General features: G+C 31.6%; 1 protein-coding gene across 2 annotated transcripts; it reads right to left on the minus strand.

Annotated features, from left to right (window-relative positions):
• Positions 1 to 6,090: 6,090 nt before the first annotated feature.
• Positions 6,091 to 24,427, minus strand: LOC126705917 (wall-associated receptor kinase-like 3). Of its 2 annotated transcripts, XM_050405140.1 has the most exons (4): positions 23,544 to 24,427; positions 21,160 to 21,297; positions 20,087 to 20,356; positions 6,091 to 7,148 (listed from the first exon to the last, which is right to left on the minus strand). In XM_050405140.1, the coding sequence occupies exons 1-4, from the start codon at positions 24,406 to 24,408 to the stop codon at positions 6,214 to 6,216; spliced, it is 2,208 nt and encodes a 735-aa protein (XP_050261097.1). In that variant the 5' UTR covers positions 24,409 to 24,427; the 3' UTR covers positions 6,091 to 6,213. The 2 variants fall into 2 exon arrangements, with proteins under 2 accessions (XP_050261097.1, XP_050261098.1); XM_050405141.1 differs by lacking the exon at positions 6,091 to 7,148 and having other exon boundaries at positions 18,909 to 20,356; positions 23,544 to 24,409.
• Between the last annotated feature and the right edge of the window lie 1,316 nt (positions 24,428 to 25,743).

The raw sequence follows: 25,743 nt of genomic DNA on the forward strand, positions 1-25,743 counted from the left end.
TTTGTTTGAGCTGTTTCTTGATGATAGCACAATTAGCCACGCATATTCCTCAAAAAATTATTGATGGTAGACCGAAACATTATTGCACTCTGCACATTTGTCTGACTCTTTTGCATTTTTTAAACCCGCCAAAAGTTTGTCCGGCTATATAGCTGGAAAATAAAATAGTGACTTTTTGGTCAAACCATGAGGATGCATGTGAAGAAAAAAAAAATTGTATTTATATTTGGGAAAACAAAAAGAAATATATATTCTATTTTTTTTTTTTTTTTTTTTGAGAATGAATATATATTGTAATTTGATTTGATTCTAAGATTGAAGAATAAACTGATATCATCAGCATGTCGGATTTGATTTTTGACACCAATAATTATAGCGGAGCACAACTCTTTTGACATCTTGATTCATATTAAAGATATTTAGAAACAAAGTAAAAATATTATCATTCCAATTACAATATGTAATATAAAAACTATTGTGTGCTAACGATAATTTTTTTAATACCAATTATTATGCTTCTGCTATCTGACACGTGACGTTTCAATCAATATTCTTGGGTCCAGATTCTTGTGCAATGTGTTCATAAAAGTTAAAATGGAGAAAATGTTTCTGCTTCTCAAAAAAATAATATATATATATATATATATATATATCTTCCACTATAAAGAGCCTCCCCTCCAACTTTTATTGTGAGTGAAAGAGAAAAAGAGAATGACAACTCTAGTTCTATTGCTTTTCTCAATAGGCATTGCCATGCCATTGTTGCAAAGCACCAAAGAAGTAGATGAATGGATCCAAAAGCTGCATCATGCCAAAGAGATTTGGCTCTGTTTGGTACATCCACTCAAACACATGTTTTCAGTTTTTAAACAACATTACATGTATTTCCATACACTTTTTTCACCAACACGTATTTTCACACATGTTTTCAAACACATATTTTTAGTTTTTAAGTGTATGTACCAAATAACTCTAGCCCATATTTTGGATTTTTCGAAAACTGTTATTACGAGATACATTTAAAATCATTAGAGATTTCGCAAAGAATTGGATTTTAACTAAAGGGGCTTAGCTGCTTAGGCCTAAAGATTCTTTTTGATAAGCCTTTAAGAGTTTTTTCTTTGTTGTAAACCAATCAATCTGAATCCTCAAATTTGGAAGATCGCCAATTGTGGGAATTAAAAACACTTGGAATCAAGATATAGATCATTGGGTTCTAATTGTCACAACTAATTTATAAAATAAGGAGGTGATGTACAATAGGAGAGATGAACAAGAAAAATAAAAGCTTGGACAGGCATTTAGATAATGAAAGCAGACTAATTTGAAGCAAGGGCCCAAACTCTATTTTGTCTTGGGTCTAAACTAATTTTAAGCTATATTATATATGGAAAAAAAAAAAATTATGGAATGTTAGGAGAGCCTGGCCCATATGTGGGTCCGGCCCCCTTTGTTATTGGCTGGTAGATAAAAATGTAATTAGGTAAATTACGTATTTGGTCTTTCTTTTATACAACATATTTCAATTTGATCCCTAATTTTTCAATTGTGTCGATTTGGTCCCTAATCTTTCAATACCATATTAATTTAGTTCTTACCGCTATCTTTTAGATGAAAATTGATGACGTATTTGATGGTCAAAATAAAAAATTAGTTTCTGTTGATGTAACAATAAACTAAAATTTTCTTCAAGCCATTTGTCATATTAGCAATTTTCATCTAATATATAATAATAGGGACTAAATTGATATAATACTGAAAGATTAGAGACCAAATTGACACAATTAAAAGGTTAGGGACCAAATTGAAATATGGTGTAAATGATAGAGACCAAATATGTAGTTTACCCAAAGTAATTTCAATTGTAGGTTTAAATTAAACCTAATAACAACTTATCACCTAGGTTTATTGTGAAAATATTGTCAACGTAGCACTTTCTTTCATTAAAACCCTAGACTAAATTTGACTAGACAAGTCATTAGTCTCAATTTGTCTAGGTTTTTAATCCAAAAAAAAAAAAAAATTGTCCAGGTTTAATCTATCCTGTTCAGTCTAGTCCAACTTTTAATCTTCGGCCTACATTGTTGGGCTTCCAATTATAAGTGCTGGGCTATTTTTCCATTCAATTTGGGCTTTATTTTTAAATTATCAAATATATATATATATATATATAATTTTTTTATTAAGGTTTTCTTAAATATAAAAAAATTATATATATACAAAATCAGTTCAGTCCGATCCGGTCTGACCAATCATTCTAGTTTAAACGATGTTTTTAACATCCTGGAGCGTACATGTTCAGTAAGAGGTTATCAGATTTTTTTATTTATTTATTTTTTTTTTTTTGGGAGAAAGAACACTATAATTTTATTCAAAGGATGCCAAATCAGCTGGGATTACAACAGAAAGATGTGGAGTAACAACCTCCATTCACACCGTATACTTGCTAACATGTCTAGCAGTGTTATGTGCGGCACAATTGCCCTCACTCCTAATATGACTATAACTCACTGTAAACTTTTGCGGAAGCAATATAAAACAAAAATTATATTTTCATTTAAAGATCGTTGTACCACACAGCCATGAATTCTAAATAAAACAAAATTGCGTACCTCTCTTAGCAACCCAAGCGTGTTGCCTCCCAAGGTATTCACGTCTCTCTCTCTATTTCTTTTAGAGTTTTCAGAAGACTGCAGTATCACACAGCAGTTTTGATGGCCAATCACTAAAATATGATATTATAAAATCTTATTTTATATAAGACTTCTAAAACCCTAGAGAGAGATTGGACGTGGGATCCTTAGGGATCCTAATCTTCAGCTGTAGGATTTATCAATAACTTTTTGAACGTTATTGACTTATCTTGAAACTCTTTCAAAATTATTTCTTAATTTTCTCAATCATATCAAGAAAATATCTGTACTTTTACAGATTGCAATAATGTCCATCAACACATTACAATTAACCCCTAAAGATTAGAGAATTACAAATGAGGTCCCATTTCATACAATTTTATATCTATGTCCTTCCACCATACTATATTCCCACAAACCACTAGGACTGGATAAATATCACTGTCATGTCCCTAGCTTATGTGACCCTTAATTTCTTGATTTCATAATTTCTATTTGACTCCAAAATATCTTTAAAAAACTCTTTAAAATATATATACAATATTATATATATGAAAAACATTTTTGAAAAATGTCACCGGTTGGTTTTGTTTTGAGTCTAACTTCAATATGAAAATCAACTGAATATACTATCTTCTTTAGAGACTGATGGATTCATTGTTGAGCATTTATATATTTTACTCATTACACACATAACCCAACGTGTCTATATATAGCCTTTAAAATTGGCATCACCAGTTGACATTGTCAAAGTTATGTGCATAATAAATAAATATACACAAATCCCTCATGTTTGAGGACAATAGAAAAATTGTGATAGAACAACCTTTTAATTAACAATGATCACTCCATAAAGTGTCCTTGATCGGATCCAATTTAGTGTATGTACTTGTTACATTACACCCACTTGTTTGTTTAAAGTCATTACTTCAATGATGGAGTAAATCATCCTATCATATAGCAGCACAACAAGTGTAGGCTTCAGTAATAATATTCAATTAATATCCACAGCCTAGAACAATTTAATAATTTATGAAAAATCATTACTCCCTGTCTTTGGTTCCTTAACCATTAACATGATTTTTTCTACAGAGGTGACATCACATGCCACATTTAAACAATGAAATATACCTATAAAAGTTATGAATGTGAAAATAGAATTTTATCATCAAATAAAAATGCATAGTATTGTTTTTGAGGGCACATTATTCTAACACTCACATCAACAAACTGACTTGACAACCACTTAGCTTCCTTTATCAGGTTTCCATACTCAGCATGCTCCATGTTGTCCCCTACCAAAGCATCAATGGTGATCTTGGAGTCCCCCTCAAGGATGAAAGACACTAGACCAATGTCGCTAGCAAATCTCAAGGCTTTTATTGCTATGAGAACTTCCACTGTAGTGACCGAATAGGGGAGTGGGACCTTATCTGCCATTGCAGCCACCATGAATCCCTTATCATCCTGAATCATGGCTAGACATATAAATATAAATATGTTTAGAGTAAAAGTGTATTTCACAATTGTATCAAGGTAGCTAGTTATTAATAATAGACGATTTAGTGGTGTCAATGGTAAACCTACAAGAGTATTAAGTATTAATAACACTTTCTTAATGAATAAAGTTTACCTCTAACCCACTACATAGCTATTAAAGAAGAAAAATGCTACGTCCACAACATTTTTACAATATTTTCATAACAAATCACAAGTGATTAGTTGTTATTGGTTCAAATTTGAACTTACTACTGAGATTACCTTTTTGCCCCAACAATAACAACAAGTAATAACCTGCCACTTATAATTTGTTGTGAAAATGTTGTGAAAATATTGTGGACATAGCATTTCTCATTAAAGGGATTAGGGATAATAACACTTATCTCCCTTGAAATTTGGGGAAATTACACTCCACCCAAACTTGAAGGAAAAAAAGACTTTCCCCCTTGACATCCAATTGACCAAACTTTGTTAAATCAATATTAAAAATATTATATATTAACCTGTCCTTTATCTAAGGGTAAGTTTCAAGAATTATCATTCCTTTCAAAATTAAAATTCATTGTATTAAAATTTTAATTTAATTGTATCATAAAATTAAGTATGAATTTTTATTTTCATTATTTTTTTCTTTTTTGAACAGATTATGGAAAGATTTGCCATTGCAAGTGTTTTGGTACTTGATAAATTTTGCATTTTTGTACTAAATTTATCAGTTATTTTTTTTGATAACCATAGCTAAATTTTGTAAAAAGATTCTTATAGAAATTTAGAATATTTCATTAGTAATATAAACAAAAGGAGAGGAGTATCAATTTTTTCAAACCTCAAGGGAGGAAAGTGTTTTTTCTATTCAGGTTTGGGGTTGAGTGTCATTCCCTCAAATCTCAAGGGAGTGGAGTATAATTACCTCAAAAAATTATTCATGTATATTTTTAGTCATATGACTTATTTAAATAATATGCGTGGATAGTCTAATAAATTGCCACATAATAAGTTGAAGGAGATTATATTAGGAGGCTCGTTACTTCAACTAGTCTTCATGTTCCTCAGATAGATCTCTTAATTGTTGAGAGGGTTGCCCTAAAGCCATATGTAAGGTGTACCTAGTAAAACTTATAAGTAAGCTAGATATAGAGATGGCAACTAGTTGGAGGAAAACCTTGTCCCTTGCGAATATAGCATTACTTAATAGAGAAAAACTTAGATATCGACTTTTAGGAGTTTTACCTTGGGTTCCTCAATTGAACTAAATTACACGGTTTAACTGACCAATGTTGTAAAGACGGTGCTATCTTTTTCAAAGACAATTAATTTTAACTATGTACTTCATTGGGCAATGCACTTCACTAGTTATCATGAATTGTGCAATGCGATTTCTTTGGTAATCTTAAATTTCCATTTGTGTCACGCAAATAACTAATTAACCTATCACATTTACTGGAAGGGTGTAATTTTCATCACATCAAGGAACCCAATCACATGCTCTTGAGGGTTGTAGAGAGGAGATTAATATCCATTTCCACCTACTTGTGAAAAAAAAAAAAAAAAAAAAGGAGGGAAATCCCACAACTAATGCAAGAAATTTTCAATTCCTGGTGTGCTTGAATAATTCTTTTTCTCTCGACATTTTTTTTCACAAGAGGAATACAAAAAATAAGATGGCAATTTAAGACTATTCATTCAATGGAAAGTACAACAATGGAAACTTCCAATTTCAAGAAAATGCAATCGTGCGGTGGGTGCTTGAACTACAAGAAGAGGCCTTGGACATGTATGGTATATGGGAATGACCATATTATGACTATTGTAACTCTCTTAGGCACATAGAATACTATTGACACCAATAATTTGGAAGGGAAATCATTTGATCCATATAATACTAATGGATTCTTATAATACCAAAATGCAGACTTTTGCTATATTGTACAACTACAAGAGCGTAACGTTAATCCACCTTAAAGAACTAATTCCATGAAATGAGTTTAATAATACAAAAGGACAAAAAAAAAGTTAAAGATATAGCATCACAAGATGAAACTAAGTAAATACTGCAACAAAAGCTTTTACTTCAACCTAATTAAAAAGATAACAGTGGGCGGGAGCTTGAAGATGAAGCTACACCACTATCCACACCTAACATTGTTGATGTAGAAACATCATCCCATTGCTCGTGCATCCTAGTTTTGACATATTCAATCTCTTCATAGTTTTGTTGAACATTAGGAGTTTTTTGCAATGTTTGGATTGCCTCCAACTGCTTTGCAACTTCTTTCATTATAGGTTGTTCCTTCCTATTCAAGTTCAAGCACATTTTTGCAAGGTTTGCAACTGCTATGATTTCTTCTTGTTTAGCGTCCTTCATAACTCTAGCATCAATAATATCAAACAAATTGTTCTCCTCCATTGAATGAATGAGATATGTGGCTAAACTTTTGCATTCTTTTATCGTTGTAGAAGAAATCGTATTTTCTCTAGTTAAGAGCTCAACAAGGACAACACCAAAACTATAAACATCACTCTTTTCTGTATATTGACTTGATTGGAAATACTCAGGGTCCAAATATCCAAAAGTGCCTTGTACTACTGTGGTTAGGTGAGTTTGATCAACAGCAATGGATCTTGAAGTCCCAAAATCTGCTACTTTTGCTCTATACTTATCATCTAAGAGAATGTTTGTAGTCTTAATGTCTTGGTGGTAAATGGGTGTAGAAGCTACTGAGTGTAAGTAGAAAAGAGCTCCTGCAACTTTTGTAGCAATTCGTAAATGCATATCCCATGTTGCTGGAAACTCCTCATTTTGGTCATAAAGATATTGAGATAGAGTTCCATTAGGAATGAATTCATAAACTAGCAGAGGAACTTTTGTCTCCAAACAACAACCAAGTAGTTTAACCACATTCCTATGGTTAATTTGTGAAAGAATGACGACTTCATTAACGAATTCTTCGAGTTTTCCTTCATCAATTATCTTGGACTTTTTTACCGCAACAATTTTCCCATCTATCAACATACCTTTATAAACAGTGCCTTGTCCTCCTTGACCAAGAATTCTATTCACATTAAATTGTCAAAGGCTTTTTCCAAATCCTTTGAATTAAACAATTTGGTGGTTTTCTCAACAACCACTTCATTTGAAGACAATTGTTGTTGTAATAATAAACCACCATTTTGTTTGAAGAACTTCTCCTTGTGCTTTATATTCTTCCTTTTTTTACCACTTTGTATGACCACCATCCACCAATAAATAGAGATAATAGCCCAAATCCTGTGCTAATACTTGATTAACACAATGAAATGAGAAAGATTACTCCTAGAAAAGCTTATAATTTTGAATAAAATAGGGACAACTTTTTTGAACGCCAAAAGGCTAGACAAACAATCCCGTGACAAAAGTATGTTAACTTACATTGACAAGTAGTAATCAAAGAGAATGATACACTAAAAGTGGGTTGTAGATGGAAGATAAAAGATAACAAAAAAGAAGTTTAGCAAAAAAAAATGAAAAAGAAAGAAAGAAAGATAATAGGAAAGAACAAGCATTAAGTTCTAAAGGGTCTAATATACCTCAAGAGCCAAGACCAATTCGAAAGCTCAAAATAGTTTTATATAAAATAGAGACAACTTCTTTGAACGCCAAAAAGCTAGACAAACTATTCCGTGACAAAAGTATATTAATTCACATTGACAAGTAGTAATCAAAGAGAATAATACTCTAAAATTCGGCGAAAATAGTCAAATAGCACATTTTCGAAAACTATGTTGCAATATATCACTGTTTCAGAAATATATAGGAACCTACCACTTTTTGGGCACTCGAGTTTGATGAAATTGAGTTTTCCATGGTACTCGAGTTTATGGAACTCGAGTACCATAGAAAAATTTGAAAATTTTTTTTATGGTACTCAAGTTCCATAAACTCGAGTACCATAAAAAAAAAATTGAAAATTTTTCAGAGTATATTTTTCAAGGAACTTGAATTTTCAGAATTCAAGTTTCACAAATTTGAGTTTCAGAAACGTGGTAGATCCCTACATATTTCCAAAACAGTGGTAGATTGCTAATTTTTTTTGCTAAATAATGCTAGTGTGTCATTTTTTCCCTAAAATTCTTGGAAAATTTGTTGAACATTCGCGTAAATTCTTTTGAGTTTGCTTGTGGGTCATCTTCTTTTTTCTTTTTGGGGGGGGGGGGGGGGGGAGAGGAGTAAATAAAAACAACCTGTGGGTCATCTTCGTAATACCATTTTTTGGTAACCAGCTGGTTCGTGGATGGAATAAATAGAAAATGTTTAAAAATTGACTTGATTTAAGGGAGTTACCCCTAAAGAAGTATTAAAACATAAAAAGATTAAGAGACAAAATGGAAACAGTAAGCAACAATTGGGTTATTCTTCATTCAATATTATCCCCATGCCTTTACCATTTGGAGTTCCAAACTCACCTTCCTATTTTAGGTAAACCGTTTTTCAATTATTGTAGATCTTAGAGAGGGTAAAAGGACATACCTATTGTGATAATTTTGTTGCGAGACTTGTGATCTGAAACTAGATCACAATAGTATCCTCCAAGAACATTTACACAAGGATATCGAATATCGTAAAAACTACATACTTTGAGATTTGCACATTCATCAATATCTGACATAGTGGCATGCAATAATAAACACAACATTAGGATAGATGTTCAAAATTATCAACAATAAAACACGACAATGCAACATTGACATTCATCCAAAAAGTCATTTTCGCTGATAATACTACTAGTCAATAGTCACTAAACAGTCTGATGTCCAAAAAATATTCAACATATATGGTTTTTTTTTTCTTTTTTTTTTATGTTATTATTTTTATAAATATGAAATTTATTAATTATTAGTAGACATGATTGTATTAATATATACAATTATTTATTCTACCAATTTAAAAAAAAAAAAATATGATGTAACAAGTTCTAAAAGAGAGTATGACTATAGGAGATTTTATCGGGAATTTACATTTTAGTTTAATGAGCTATGTATGACATAAGAGTAATTAGAAGAAACAAGAAATACATTAGTCAACTATTATATATATATATATATATATATATATATAAAATTATGTGCTTTTAGTAAAAATCTAGGGGGGGCATTATTTAAATTTATGTCCTAAATTATTATTTTTTACCAAAAATACAAGAGGGTGGGAGGATTTTTGAAAAGTCAAAGGAGCCCCTTCTCCCCCGCAACTGTTGCCAACAATGAGGGGATTTCAAAGTTAGAAACCTTCAAGGCCTAGAAGACAGGATAGTAAGGAAAGTACAAGCTTGGAAAGAACTGTTGTTTTTGAAAGCGGGATGCGAAATCTTGATAAAGACAATAGCACAAACCATACCCACCTATATTATGAACCATTTTAAATTGTTTTAAGAAATGTGTGGTGAAATTAATTTTGCTATGGCAAGGGTCATACTATTATGGTCATATTTTTCAGTAGTCAGTATATTCTTTGACAAAATACAATTTACTTTTATTTGGGTAGTTTTAAGTGGATTCTAGAATGTCATGAAGTATATTTTACAAACAAAACAATTGATATTATTGAAGATTACATGAAGACTACACAAAGAAACAAGTGTGAAAAGTTGAAAATAGTGAACCTCGACACAAGCTTGACATAAGCTCGATACAAGCTTAATACTACTCAATCTATTGAGCTTCGTAGATCTAGAAATTCTAGATCTATTTTTAGGCCTATGATGACTTAGACTTCTAGGGTTTTGTTCACTAAACTTCTAGATGATATAAAAGGATTTTTTTTTTTTAGCCATTATCACACGTAGAAACTCTCATAGAAAATTTTACACTTATTGTGAAGCTACATTCTACTGTGCCTTAGGGTTTTGTGACTAAGTGCTTCCTTCTCTTCAAGTGTATTGAAGAACTTTGCATTCAACAAGAAACTTCAAGTTGCTAAAAGTTAATCATGTACTGGGATCTGTGCAAAGGAAAGAATCCCCTACAAAATCAAGACTGATTGAGGATTGGCATAAGGATTCTACTGTAGGAAGATACTTTGGGGTAGGCCAGGTTTGGTGTAAGATTCCTTATACTTGTAATCTCTTGATTTTGATTAGTAATTCTTGGGAGTGCTAACCTAAAATTCACCTGGTGGGATTTTTGCCTTATGAGAGGTTTTTTCCATTAGTTAACAAATCATTGTATCAAATTTACTTTCCGCTGCACTTTAGATTATGTGGTGATTTGTTCATGCCTTTACGTTATTGCATGTAATTTGAATAATTAATCAACTTGGGTAATTGAATTAATTAACTGGGGTCAATTTATAACCTAAAAAAGTTCAGTAAGCTTCTACTAACACATGCATTCCCATGCATTGTTCTTATACTAATTCTCTCTCTATTGTGTGTGTGTGTGTGTGTGTGTGTGTGTGTGTCCACCAACTTCAGTTTCTTCCTTATGGTACCCAAGATATTCGTTCATTCTAGAATGTAGTTTGCAATTTAGCCAACTTTAAAATTTAATTTACTTATAATAGCCAAATGCGCATTATTCTCATTCACAAGAGGGTTTCCTTAAGTTGAAAGTTCAAGAGGAAATTGAGAGAGGGAAAAAGGGCTACAACTCAATAGGATATAAGGCATGATTGTTTGTTTATTCCATTAGTCCACTTTCTATATAATAATAATTGAAGATGCTTGATAAGCTTAAAAAAAAGGAAGAGAACAAACAGGAACAAAGTAGAAGAAATAAACTCTTTTTTCCCCCTAAGATTATCAAACATAATTTTCAACAAATGATGGTACCAAAATAATTTTTTTTGGAACACAATATTTTCACAATTTAAAAATATGTGCAATTTTCATTAATAAACCATCACTTTCATATAAATCCATATTTTTTGTCACTTGAAGTGTCAATAGTCACTTACGCAATTAAGCTTCTTCTACCTATAGACAGTGAAAGCAAGTAATGAACAAGGGGGGGGGGGGGGGGGGGGGTGGGTTGGGGTGATACCCCTTGATGGCCTATGATGAATAAATGAGTTAAAGGTAGGAACCAATGCTAAACACTTGTGAATTGACTAGAAAAGAAGTAAAGTGACTTATCGATATGAGGCACAAACCAAGGGAATCAATACCGTACTGTATCGGCTGGTATGGTCAGTATTTTCTGTTCCTTCACCTTTGCCAATCCAAAAACACCTTTGTTTCGTACCAGTTTGAATATCAGACATATCAGGTCATTTCGTCCATTCCGGAGAAAATATCAAATTTTGGCCAAAAAATATGTACCGGACCGAAACAAAACCAAAAGTTACAAAATCAAATTTAAATCTAAAAACTAAAAATTACTCTCTCTCTCTCTCTCTCTCTCTCTCTCTCTCTCTCTCTCTCTCTCTCTCTCTCTCTCTCTCCTCCCATGGTAACTTACTATTGCTCACGTTGACATTGCCACCAACTTTACAAACATCAGACTTATTTTCTTTCACTTTACCATTATAACATTATCAAACCCAGTTCAAAGAAAAGAAGAGATGAAGAAAACTTCAAATGTTCAATGAAAAGATAAAACAGTTATTTTACAAGGTACAATAATTTTATTTTATTAAATTCATAACAAGAGCTGGACAACACCTATTAATGAGCTAGCTGCTTGGCCCTACTTGGATAGGAAAATGGTAACAGTTAACTTTTTAGTAGTATTTATTTCAGCATGAAGTTTGGTTTTCTTTGATAATTATATAACAAAAATGGGTTTTTAACACATTTCTCTCAATTTCACTTTTTTATTTCCTACCCAATTTCACATTATCAATATTTTACTCTTCATCTCCTATGTCTATACCAATATCAAACTCACTTTCTTTCACTTTACCGTTATCAAATCCAGTTCAAAAAAAAAAAAAAAGATGAAGAAATGTTCAAATGTTCAATGAAAGATTAAACAATTATTTTATACAAGGTACACTAATTTTATTTTATTAAATCCATAAGAAGAGCCAGGCAATACCCGTTAATGAGCCAACTGCTAGGCCCCACTTGCATAGAAAAATGGTAAAGTTAACTTTTCAAATGATATTTATTTCAGGAGTAAAGTTTTTTTTTTTTTTTTTTAAATTATATGACAAAAATTCCCTTTTAACACATTTCCCTCTTTTTTTTTTTAAATTTCCCACCCAGTTTTACTTTACTATTATCAAACCCACTTCAAAATTTATTAAAAAAAAAAATATGAAGAAAATTTCGAATGTTCAATGAAAGATTAAACAATTATTTTACAAGGTACAGTAATTTTATTTTATTAAATTCATATATATCTTTTTAATATATTTGAATATGCAGTTAATCTTTATGTTTATATTTAATACATGTTGTATTTTTTATTTTATTTGTATCATGATTTTTTCATCTATACTAGAGTGATTTCTAAACAAAAAAGTTATTTCTCAAAAACTAAATAAGTAAGAACAAAAAGTGAGGACTCTAGTCAAGATAAAGCCAAGTCTTTAATGATTTGATTTTTTCCATCAAAATTGACACATGCCTAAATTACTTATCTAGCTTTTTTTAAATTCCCAAAAAAAATATATATATATTTTATACTTATTTATACCACATTAACGGGTGTTGTACGGTACACGCCTGTACCATACAACACCCGTTAATAGCACTCTACTTTTACGTTATAAAGAGTGGTGTGCATGTGCAAGAGCATCTTACTTTTACAGCAAAATTGTGAAAGTATTAACCATGTAATGGTTTGTCCTCAAAAACTGGCCACAAAAAACATTATTTTGAGGATTTTTTTTTATTTTTTTGCTAAATAAAAAAATGGGTCTTCAGTATGGGCTCATCAACCCAACGTCACGTGACAGCAATGAATAATATTATGTGTACCACACAAGCCTTGTTAAGGCTATTGCTCGAATCACTCCTCTCTAATTGTTGGGACAAGGACTCTTACCATCAAGTCATACTCCGTGTGGTCATTCTTTTGAGGATTAGGATTGATTAATTTTACCATAAATGTATAAAGTCTTAAAAGGCTTTTCAAAAAGAAGCTTTAGGCCTAGGCTCCTTTAGTTTTAAACCAATTCTTTGCAGAATCTCTATCAATTTTAAATGTATTCCACTAACAGTTCTTGAGACCCAAAATATCCATCAATGCAGAACATTAAAAGATTCCAATAAATTAACAAAGTCCCAATAAAGTAGACGAATTTGTTATTGAAATGAACAAGCACTATGTGGTCCTTTGAAAGAGAATATAGACTCCATTACTATAGCTCAATAATGTATAGCCACAACATGGTACTCCACAATAGCATCCCTAAGGTAAGATTGAAAAAATGTGTCTTTGCTTGCACAAATCCACATGCTAACCGGAAAGCGCCAATCCCACCTAGAATTGGCATCTCACGGACTGGATGAAACAATTCATTCCTGCCCAAAATAGTGAGAGTGCTACCATTGAATTACCTAACTGTTGAAACAAGGTTCCTGGCCAAAAGTAGGCCTACTTCTTGTTGGCCAACTGACCCATATAGACCTTGAGCTCGACCCACAAGCTTAGAGGTGGGTTCAGGCCCTTCTGTTAACGGGTCATAAAAAATATTGACTAGTCCAAACAGGCCAAAATGGCCAAATACCACCAATTTCAAAAAAAAATTGTAAAAAAACACTGTTTCGGAACTATATAGGAAAATACCACTTTTTATGGTACTCGAGTTTCTTAAACTCGAGTTCCTAGAAGTTTTGCCACTGTGGCATTGCTGAGGTGGAAATAGGGCAATTAAAAAAAATTACGCGGTACTCGAGCATGCTAAACTCGAGTACCATGCAACACAATACTCGAGTATAATAGGCTCGAGTACCATTTTATAATAAAATGCTGTTTATGAGAAAACAGTGAAAATTTTTTTAAATAATGAACAGAAAATAATTTACGCAAAAAACAGAGTGAACAATTTTCTAAATAATGTTAAATAGAAAATAATTTTATGCAGAATGTTAGAAATAGTTTATGCAGAAAATAGTGAACAGTTTTACTTAATGTAAAAAACAGATTTTATGAATGCAGTAAGCAGATTCGAATATACAATAAACATGATGTACAGAGTGCAAATTTTATTAATTTAGAAACATATTTTATCAATGTTGAAAAATATATTCAATTATTGCGAAATTCAAACATGAAAAAGCATTTAGATTTGGCGTTTAGATTTAGAAAAAACGATTTCACTAGGTGATTTTGAGAAAACAGTGAACGGTTTTTTAAATAGTGAATAGAAAATAATTTAAGCAAAAAAGAGAGTGAACAATTTTTTAAATAATGCTGAACATAAAATAATTTTTTGCAGAATGCTAGAAATAGTTTATGCAGAAAACAGTGAACAATTTTTATGAGAAAACAGTGAACAGTTTTACTTAAGGCAAAAAACACATTTTATGGATGCAGTAAGCAGATTTGAATATACAGTAAACATGATGAGCAGAGTGCAAATTTTATTAATGTAGAAATAGATTTTATCAATGCAGAAAAATAGATTCGATTATTGTGAAATTCAAACATGAAAAAGCATTCAGATTTGGCGTTTACATTTAGAAAAAATGATTTTACTAGGTGTTTTATGAGAAAATAGTGAATGATTTTTTAAATAGTGAACAGAAAATAATTTACGTAGAAAAGAGAGTGAACAATTTTTTAAATAATGCCAAACAGAAAATAATTTTATGCAGAATGCTAAAAATAGTTTATGCAAAAAACAGTGAACAGTTCTACTTAATGCAAAAAACAGATTTTATGAATACAATACGCAGATTCGAATATACAATAAACTTGATGTGCAGAGTGCAAATTTTATTAATGTAGAAACATATTTTATCAATGTAGAAAAACAAATTCGTTCATTTTGAAATTTAAACATGAAAAAGCATTCGGATTTGGCTTTTAAAATTAGAAAAAAAGATTTCACTAGGTGTTTTATGAGAAAACAGGGAATACTTTTTTAAATAGTGAACAAAAAATAATTTACGTAGAAAAGAGAGTGAACAATTTTTTAAATAATGCTAAACAGAAAATAATTTTATGCAGAATGTTAGAAATAGTTTATGTAGAAAACAGTTGATAATTTTTATGAGAAAACGGTGAACAGCTTTATTTAATGCAAAAAACAGATTTTATGAATGCAATAAGCAGATTCGAATATACAGTAAACATGATGTACAGAGAGAAAATTTTATTAATGTAGAAATAGATTTTATCAATGCAGAAAAACAAATTCGTTCATTTTGAAATTTAAACATGAAAAAGCATTCAGATTTGGCTTTTAAAATTAGAAAACAGGATTTCACTAGGTGTTTTATGAGGAAACAGAGAACAATTTTTTAAATAGTGAATAGAAAATAATTTACGCAGAAAAGAGAGTGAACAATTTTTTAAATAATACCGAACAGAAAATAATTTATGCAGATTGCTAGAAATATTTTATATAGAAAATAGTGAATAGTTTTAATTAATACAAAAAACAAATGTTATGACTGCAGTAAGCAGATTCGAATATATAGTAAACATGATGGGCAGAGTGCAAATTTTATTAATGTAGAAACAGATTTTATCAATACAGAAAAATAGATTTGATTATTGTAAAATTCAGACATGAAAAAGCATTCAAATTTGGCGTTTAGATTTAGAAAAATCGATTTCACTAGGTGATTTTTCAGAAAACAGTGAATGATTTTTTAAATATTGAACAGAAAATAATTTACGCAGAAAAGAGAGTGAACAATTTTTTAAATAATGCTAAACAGAAAATAATTTTATGCAGAATGCTAGAAATAGTTTATGCAGAATATAGTGAATAATTTTTATGAGAAAACAGTGAACTATTTTACTTATGGCAAAAAACACATTTTATGAATGCAGTAAGTAGATTCGAATATACAATAAGCATGATGGGCTGAGTGCGAATTTTATTAATGTAGAAACAGATTTTATCAATGTAGAAAAATAGATTTGATTATTGTGAAATTCAAAGATGGAAAAGCATTTAGATTTAGAAAAAAACGATTTCACTAGGTGTTTTATGAGAAAAAAGTGAACGATTTTTTAAATAGTGAACAAAAAATAATTTACACAGAAAAGAGAGTGAACAATTTTTTAATTAATGTTGAACAGAAAATAATTTTATGCAAAATGCTAAAAATAGTTTATGCAAAAAACAGTGAATAATTTTTATGAGAACACAGTGAACAGTTTTTACTTAATGCAAAAAAAAAAAAAAAAAAAAAAAAAAAAACAGATTTTATTAATGCAATAACTAGATTCGAGTATACAGTAAACATGATGGGCAAAATGCAAATTTTATTAATCTAGAAATAGATTTTATCTATACAGAAAAATAGATTCGATTATTGTGAAATTCAAATATGAAAAAGCATTCAGATTTGGAGTTTAGATTTAGAAAAATCGATTTCACTAGGTGTTTTATAAGAAAATAGTGAACGATTTTTTAAATAGTGAACAGAAAATAATTTACGCAGAAAAGAGAGGGAACAATTTTTTAAATAATGTTGAATAGAAAATAATTTTATGCAAATTGCTAGAAATAGTTTATGTAGAAAACAGTGAACATTTTTTGTGAGAAAACTGTGAACAGTTTTACTTAATGTAGAAATTAATTTCATATTTTGAAATTAAAATCTCTATATTTTACAAAGTTTCTATTTAAATAAATAAAAATGTAAAAAAGTTACTTATTTTTATGTTTATGTTTATTTGTCAATAATCCCCCCAAAAAAAAAAATACTAGGTACTCGAGCTTGATGAGCTCGAGTACTCTATAAATAAAATAAACTCCATTTTATGTTTATTTTTATTTGTCAATAATCCCCAAAAAAAAAAAAATTACAATGTACTTGAGTTTGGTGAGCTCGAGTACCTTAGATAAAGAAAAAAAAAAGCATTTTATTTTAAAATGGTACTCGAGCCTGTTATACTCAAGTATTATGTTGCATGGTACTTGAGGTTAGCATGCTTGAGTACCACATAATTTTTTTTATTGCCCAATTTTCACCTTAGCAATGCCACGGTCGCAAAACTTCTAGGAACTTGAGTTTAAGAAACTCGAGTACCATAAAAAGTGGTATTTCCCTATATAGTTCCAAAACAGTGTTTTTTTACAAAAAATTTTTGAAATTGGTGGTATTTGGCCATTTTGGCCAGTCCAAACATGGTGGGTGATTTCTTAGTCATTGATACTATAGCTACTTCCACTGCACTTGGGTTTTTCCTAATAGTGTGTCAAGTAAGTAAAAGTGGAGCCTAGGGCCCAAGAGACTTTCTCTTTGGCATGAGTTTCAACATTCTTCTCCCATAAGGTTATAACTATTTCAAATGTTTTTAACTTTCTCTGATCAGCATACATTTGTACATAATCAATCCTAAAATATCAAAATCAAATTGAGCTATTTACTCATAGTTCACACCCAGAAAAAAATATGCGCTATAACAAAAAACAAATAGTCGCAATTGAAACTTTAAATGGTATTATTTATATGGCTCAAATCGACTTAAGATGACTGCCATTTGGTCCAAGTGGTACCTTGAAGGGTACTAAATAGGGGTTGAAGGGGAGTTCAAGTTTAGGAGGTCGAACAGTAGAATATGATCATTTTTAACTATATATATATATATATATATATATATAGAGAGAGAGAGAGAGAGAGAGAGAGAGAGAGAGAGAGAGAGAGAGAGAGAGAGAGAGAGAGAGTTTAGTTACAAAATTGGTTGTAACTTAAGACTACAACCTTACCTAATAAAATAAATATTATTACATATTTTTTGAAAATTTAACCATTAAATTGTATGTTCTTTGTGTTCTTAATACACATGTCAAATTTTGTATCAATTGGATATTATTTCCTATATAATCTACAAGTTTATATTTTATGTATAATTTGAAACTAAAAACTTGCAATTTAAACAATTTATTGATGAGATAGCTATTGATATTTAATTTTCTAGAAATTTTGCAAGCATGGAAGATATAAGATGAAAATGTAATCCAATGGTAGATTTGTCAAAATTCACCTCTAATAAAAAGATATTGAGTAAGCTTGTAACCTTAAGCTACAACCAATTTTGTAACTAAACTTTGTCTATACATACACACACACACACACATATATATATATATACACATACACACACTTAAGATGTGTGCCATAAAATATACATTCATTTAAGGCTAAAATCCTCAATTGTGAAATTAGTTCTTGGAGTTTAATTTTTCACAATTTAGTATGCCACTTTGTTAAAATGAGTCAATACAGTCCTTCCATCCAAATCTATTAGCAAATGAAGCCATTTAATTATCATTTATAATTTTTTTTTAAATAATACTAATCAAACAACACAATGTATCAAATGACAAATCTAATGTATTCAGCCAAAAAAAAGAAAACATGACTTTTAGCCTTTTATAAGTTATTGACTTATTTCAATTAAAAAGAAAAAAAAAAAGGTGGAAATCCCACAACTAATGCAAGAAATTTTCAATTCCTAGTATGCTAGAATGATTCTTTTTCTTTTGGCATTTTGTTTCACAAGAAGAACGACAAAAAAAATAAAGGCAATTTAAGACCGATCAGTCAATGGAAAGTGCAACAACGGAAACTTTCAATTTCAAGAAAATGCAATCATGTGGTGGGTGCTAGAACTACAAGAACCCTATTATGATTATCGTAACTCTCTTAGGCACATGGGACACTATTGACACCAATAATTTGAATGGTAAATCATTTGATCCATATAATACAAATGGATTCTTATAATACCAAAATGCAGACTTTTGCTATATTATACAACCACAAGAGCATAAGGTTAATCCACCTTAAGAACTAATTTCATGAAATGAGTTTTATAATACCCAAAAAAAAAAAAAAGAAGAAGCTAAAGATATAGCATGACAAAACTAAACAAATAAATACTGTAACAAAAGCTTTTACTTCAGCCTAATTAAAAAGATAACAGTGGGCGGGAGCTTGAAGATGAGGCTACACCACTATCCGCACCTGACATTGTTGATGTAGAAATTGCATCCCATTGCTCGTACATTTCAGTTTTGGCATATTCAACCTCTTCGTGATTTTGTTGAACATTAGGAGTGTTTTTCAATGTTTGGACTGCCTCCAATTGCATTGCAACTTCTTTCATTGTAGGTCGTTTCTTCCCTTTCATATTCAAGCACATTTTTGCAAGGTTTGCAACTGCTATGATTTCTTCTTGTTTAGCATCTTTCATAACTTGAGCATCGATAATATCAAACAAATTGTTCTCCATTGAATGAATGAAATATGTGGCTAAACTTCTGCATTCTTTTGTCCTTGTAGAAGAAATCGCTTTTTCTCCAGTTAAGAGCTCAACAAGGACAACACCAAAACTATAAACATCACTCTTTTCTGTAAACTGACTTGATTGGAAATACTCAGGGTCCAAATATCCAAAAGTGCCCTGTACTACTGTGGTTAGGTGTGTTTGATCAACAGTAATGGATCTTGAAGTCCCAAAATCTGCTACTTTTGCTCTGTACTTATCATCTAAGAGAATGTTTGTAGTCTTAATGTCTCGGTGGTAAATGGGTGTAGAAGCTGCTGAGTGTAAGTAGAAAAGAGCTCCTGCAACTTCTGTAGCAATTCGTAAGCGCATATCCCATGTTGCTGGAAAATCCTCATTTTGGTCACAAAGATATTGGGATAAAGTTCCATTAGGAATGAATTCATAAACTAGCAGAGGAACTTCTGTCTCCAAACAACAACCAAGTAGTTTAACCACATTCCTATGGTTAATTTGTGAAAGAATGACAAATTCATTAACAAATTCTTCGAGTTTTCCTTCATCAATTACCTTGGACTTTTTTATTGCAACAATTTTCCCATCTGTCAACATACCTTTATAAACAGTGCCTTGTCCTCCTTGACCAAGAATTCTATTCACATTAAAATTGTCTGTGGCCTTTTCCAAATCCTTTGAATTAAACAATTTGGTGGTTTTCTCAACAGTTACTTCATTTGAAAACAATTGTTGCTTTAATAATAAACCACCATTTCGTTTGAAGAACTTCTCCTTGCGCTTAATATTCTTCCTTTTTTTTACCACTTTGTATGACCACCATCCACCAATGAACAGAAATAATAGCCCAGTGATGCCTGTGCTAATACCTAGTTAACACAATGAAATGAGAAAGATTACTCCTAGTAAATCTTATAATAGTTTTGAATAAAATAGAGACAACTTCTTCGAATGCCAAAAGGCTAGACAAAAAATCCCTTGACAAAAGTATGTTAACTTACATTGACAAGTTTTAATTAATGAGAAAGATACACTAAAAGTGGGTCGTAGTAGAGGATAAAAGATAACAGAAAAGAAGTTTTGCCAAAAAAAAAATGATAATAGAAAAGAACAAGCATTAAGTTCTAAAAGGTCCAACATACCTCAAGAGCCAAAACCAATCGAAAGCTTATAATAGTTTTGAATAAAATAGAGACAACTTCTTTGAACGCCAAAAGGCTAGACAAACTATTCTGTGACAAAGGTATGTTTACTTACACTGATAAGTAGTAATCAAAGAGAATGATACTCTAAAATTCTTGGAAAAAATTTCGAACATTCACATAAATTCTTTCGAGTTTGCTTTTGGGTCATCTTCTTTTTTTGGGAGTAAATAAAACAACTTGTGGACATCTTCATAATGATACCATTTGTTAGTAACCAACTGGTTTGCGGACAAAATGAATAGGAAATGCTTAAAAATTGACTTGATTCAAGGGAGTCACCCCTAAAGAAGTATTAAAGATGTAAAAAGATTAAGAGACAAAATGGAAATAGTAAGCAACAATTGGATTATTATACTTCATTCAATATTATCCCTATGCCTTTACAATTTGGAGTTCCAAAATCACCTTCATGTTTTAGGTAAATCTTTTTTCAATTATTGTAGATCTCAGAGGGTAAAAGGACATACCTATTATGATAATTTTGTTGCGAGACTTGCGATCAAAAACTGAAACACAATAGTATCCCCCAGGAACATTTACACAGCGATATCCATATCGAAGATATGAAAAGCTACATGAAGTGGGATCTAAGCATTCATCAATATCTGAAATAGTGGCATGTAATAACATACACAACATTAGAATAGATGTTCAAAATTATCAACAATAAAACACGACAATGCAACATTGACATTCATCAGAATAGTCATTTCCGCTGTATAACACAACTAGTCAGTAGTCACTAAATAGTCTAACGTCCAAAAAATATTCAACAAAATATGTTTTCTTTTTCTTTTTATGTTATTATTTTTATAAATATGAAATTTATTGATTATTAGTAAAAATTTATTATATACGATTGTATTGATATATACAATTATTTATTCTACCATTTTTTTAAAAAATATGATATGATATGACAAGTTCTAATAGGGAGTTTAAATATAGGAGACTTTATAGGGAATTTACACTTTAATTTAATGAGCTATGTATGACACAAATGTATAAGAAAAAAAATTAGTCAACTATATAAATGTATTACATGTTTTTAGTAAAAATCTAGGAGACGCATTATTTAAATTTATGTGCAAATTTTTTTTTTTTTTTACCAAAAATACAAGAGGGTGGGAGGATTTTTGAAGAGTCAAACTAGCCCCCCCACCCCTCCCTCCACCCCTATTGCCAACAATGAGGGGATTTCAAAGGTAGAAACTTTCAAGGCCTTAAGGACAGGATAGTAAGGAAAGTACAAGGTAGGAAAGAACTGTTGTTTTTGAAAGCTGGATGAGAAATCTTGATAAAGAAAGTAGCAAAAGTCATACCCACCCATATTATGAACTATTTTAAATTTTTTAAAGCAACATGTGATGAAATTAATTCTACTATGGCAAGGATCATAGTATACACTTGCTAAAGCTACATAGACTATGTTAGGATAAGAAAGAGAGAGGCATAGGTTTCAAAAACCTTAATGCCTTGAATCTAGTAACGTTTGCCAAACAAAATGGAGGGTCATTAAGGACATCCACATGCTAATGTACCAACTATATATAGCCAGATGCTTCTTATCATGCTCAATTTGGGATGCTAAAGGGTTGTTTGGTTTTTAAAAAACCATCACTCCTCACTCAATTTTCATCACTCATCACTCATCATTCTATAACTCATCACTTATCACTGAAAATACCACAACTTCCTAAGGCAGTATGTTTGGCACTTGTTTTCAATTTTGATAACTCAAAAAATTTTACTTTTTTGTGGGACCCACGGATTGACTTGGTGCAGCTTTTACTTCTTATTTCTTTTTATTTTTTTCCTTCAACCCCCAATACCCAAACTCACCGAACCCAGTGGAAAAAAAAAATAAAAAATAAATAATAAATAAATAAATAAAGACCAAATCGGATTTGACTACTCTCTGACTATGGGTCCCTCAAATATGTGTGTATTTACCAAAATGCCATCATAACTCTGTTTCTATAACTCAAAAACACCTAAAAGTTATTTTTAATTTCAATAACTCATCATTTAAAAATCAGAGAATTGAGTGATGGAAACAAAAACTGAAAACAAATCCAAACAGCCGTTGGACCCACCAGTTTTGAGTTAAAGGGTGATGAAAAGAGAGTGATGAAAAGAGAGTGATGGGTGATGGAAAACACTAAATCCAAACAGCCCTTAAGCCTCAAATTAGACCATCCTATATTTCATGAATATTTGACTTCCTATAAAAAATAGTGCTGCAAACTTTAATAGTAGCCTTGACCAATGATAGTACTTTCTTGTCCTCTAATGATTTGTTGATTGATGATATTAGGTTAGATGCTAGATTTTTTATTCAATTATGTTATCCTCATGTTAAAAGGGAAGGTAATAAGGTTGCTCACGAGAAGGCTTACTTAAGTAGAAAGTTTAAGAGAAAATTAAGAGGGAAAAAAGGGCTAAGACTTGAGAGGATATAAAGCATGTTCTTTTACTTATGTCATTATTCCACTTTTCATCATATTATTATTATTATTATTATTGAAGATGCTTGATAAGCTTAAAAAAAGGAAGAGAAGTATAAGAAATAAATAAACTTTGTCAAACTCCTTTTTTTCCCCCTAAGATTATCAAACATAATTTTTGACAAATAATGTACCAAAATAAAATTTTTTTGGAACACAATATTTGTCACACATGTCCTAATTGTGACACAAAAATATATTTACAAACTTTGTTATACCTAAAATGAAATTTTGTGACAACATCAAAATTAATTAATTTAATCATTTTTATTGGTCTATGAAAATGAAACACACATTTAATTTATTTATTAATAAATAGAATCAATAGAGTGCAAGAAGTTTACCTTGACATCCATCAACAAGATAGGGATTTCCTTCAAAGCCGGAGATGCAAGTACATGTAAAAGTCGTACTCATATTATAACCCAATAACGAAGAACCATTTGCAGACCGACAGGTTGAGTGAGATGATTTAGTTTCCATTACAAGAGACGATAAGGATTCATTTATTTCCCAATTTAATACCACAGGAACTTGAGACATTTTTTTGACTTCAAAGTAGTTTGTTAAATTTTCCTCGAACCACTTCTGATCTACTAAGGAGCCATAATTGCAATCTTTGGCCCATGTAAAATTACCGGACTTTCCCATTATATCTGGGGTAAACACATCGAGATCTGAAGGGATTGTGGTTTTGCAACAGTCGATGCCATTGCAACTGCTGCCGTTTGTCTGTATGGTGTCTTTCTCACAAACGGACATGCACCCACCAATTAAGCCAACTCTGGATCGAAGCCAAGCCCAGTTGCCACAACCCATGCCAATGAATATGTTTCTCGATTTTGAGAAAAAAAAGGGACTTGATGCTAAGCTCACATTTGCTTCGCTCCAAGTCGCATTCTTAGTCCCATTCTTAGGACACCACGATGTCATAGGATAGTTGACGCGAAGTGTGCCCTTTAATGAAATGTCCAGCACCTCCAGATCTAATCTTCTCAAGAAAGGCTTGGGAGAGCCAAGAGTTTTGTTGCAACCTATCGCAAACCAATCGTCAATGTAGCAACCAGGTTCAATTCCAAAAGGGTATGGAATTGTAACGTTCCCACAAACTGCTGCTGCTCCACTGCATGAACTGTTTCCCAAACCCACTGCTTTTGTAAATACATTCATTGACCACAATAAAAACGCCATTCTCAACGGCATACCCATATTTCTTTCCCTCGTACCCATATCTCTCTCTCTCTGATGATGATGATGATGAGTCTCACTGTGAAACCGAAAGGCCAAGCCCTGACTTCTTATGATAAGCCAAAAAATAAAAATAAAATTCAAGATATTATTATGAAAACTGCATCGAGGACCATAACATCGAAGTTAGCAAAAGTCTAGCAGCCAATACAAACAAGTGTGCATTTAATTTGGAAATTGATCACATGACCTACAATTGTTTGACTTTCTCTACTATACATGTTGTGGTTAAGGGAGTCTGCATGTAACGGCCCAAGGTTTTTTTTTTTTTTACAAAAAAGAAAAAAGGTTTGGTTAGATATATTTGGAACCCCACGTGCTCCACCTACCCATTCACTACCCAACACTCATCTCACACTATCTTTCTTTTTCTTTTTCTTTTTTAGTTAAAAGGATGATATACATTAGTTAACTAACCATAAAAGGCAAAGTAATAACTAAAAGCCTTAATGAGTACAAACCAAAAGTATCAGAATCTAAGATAATACATAATTCTTCCGTAATAGAAGAGTAAAACAACAAAATTCCCTATAAGGGTGCAGCCTCCTTTGGTGAGATGGTTCGCGCACTTAGTCGCCTCCCGAAAAATTGGCTGATCCTGACTTGGGGAAATTGACGAAGGAGGTACCTGCAATCATTGAGCAAAGAGGAATATGAGTTATTAGAGGATTTGGTAGATTGCATCAAATCAACAACAACTTTGGCATCCAACTCCACAAGGAGCTGGGAGACGCCGAGCTGGGTCGCTAGCAACAAGCCATCCTTCAGTGCCCAAAACTCTACAATGATACTGGAAGCTATCCTGATGTGCCTCATATATCCCTTGACCCACTTTCCATGATGATCACATATTAGACCTCCCCCACCCGCCTTGCCAGGGTTCCCAAGAGAAGCTCCATTAGAATTTAGCTTGAACCATCCAAGGGGCGGCTTGTTCCAACACACTGGCATGGCAACTTGGCGTTTAATTTTCTGCCCTTTGCTCACACAATAAAAGTACTCTCTAGCAACTTGGATACAGAATAATGAAGCTTCGGATTGATCGGGGAGTTCTCAAAAAAAATTCTATTCCTATCTTTCCACAACAACCAAATAGCAAAGGGAAATTGTGAGCACCAAGGAAAGCCATTGGGTTGAATTTGGTTGCTGCACAAACAGTTCATCTTTAGCCAATCCAGGAGGTCAAGGTTGAGGAGATCTACTAGGGATTAAGGCGCTCCCATGCTCATCCAAAACTTCCTCACTACAGGTCAGTCCCTGAGAACATGAATGATTGAATTTTCCTATGTACGGCAT

Source organism: Quercus robur, chromosome 11 (assembly GCF_932294415.1).
Source record: "Quercus robur chromosome 11, dhQueRobu3.1, whole genome shotgun sequence".
Lineage (NCBI taxonomy): Eukaryota > Viridiplantae > Streptophyta > Magnoliopsida > Fagales > Fagaceae > Quercus > Quercus robur.

Coding starts and splice junctions, on each gene's coding strand:
- LOC126705917 (XM_050405140.1), bottom strand. CDS start 24,408: ATGGGTATGCCGTTGAGAATGGCGTTTTTATTGTGGTCAATGAATGTA. Junction 20,357..21,159: donor CAACAAAATTATCATAATAG/GTATGTCCTTTT, acceptor TGTGTTAACTAG/GTATTAGCACAGGCATCACT. Junction 7,149..20,086: donor ACAAGGCACTGTTTATAAAG/GTATGTTGACAG, acceptor CTGTTTATAAAG/GTATGTTGATAGATGGGAAA.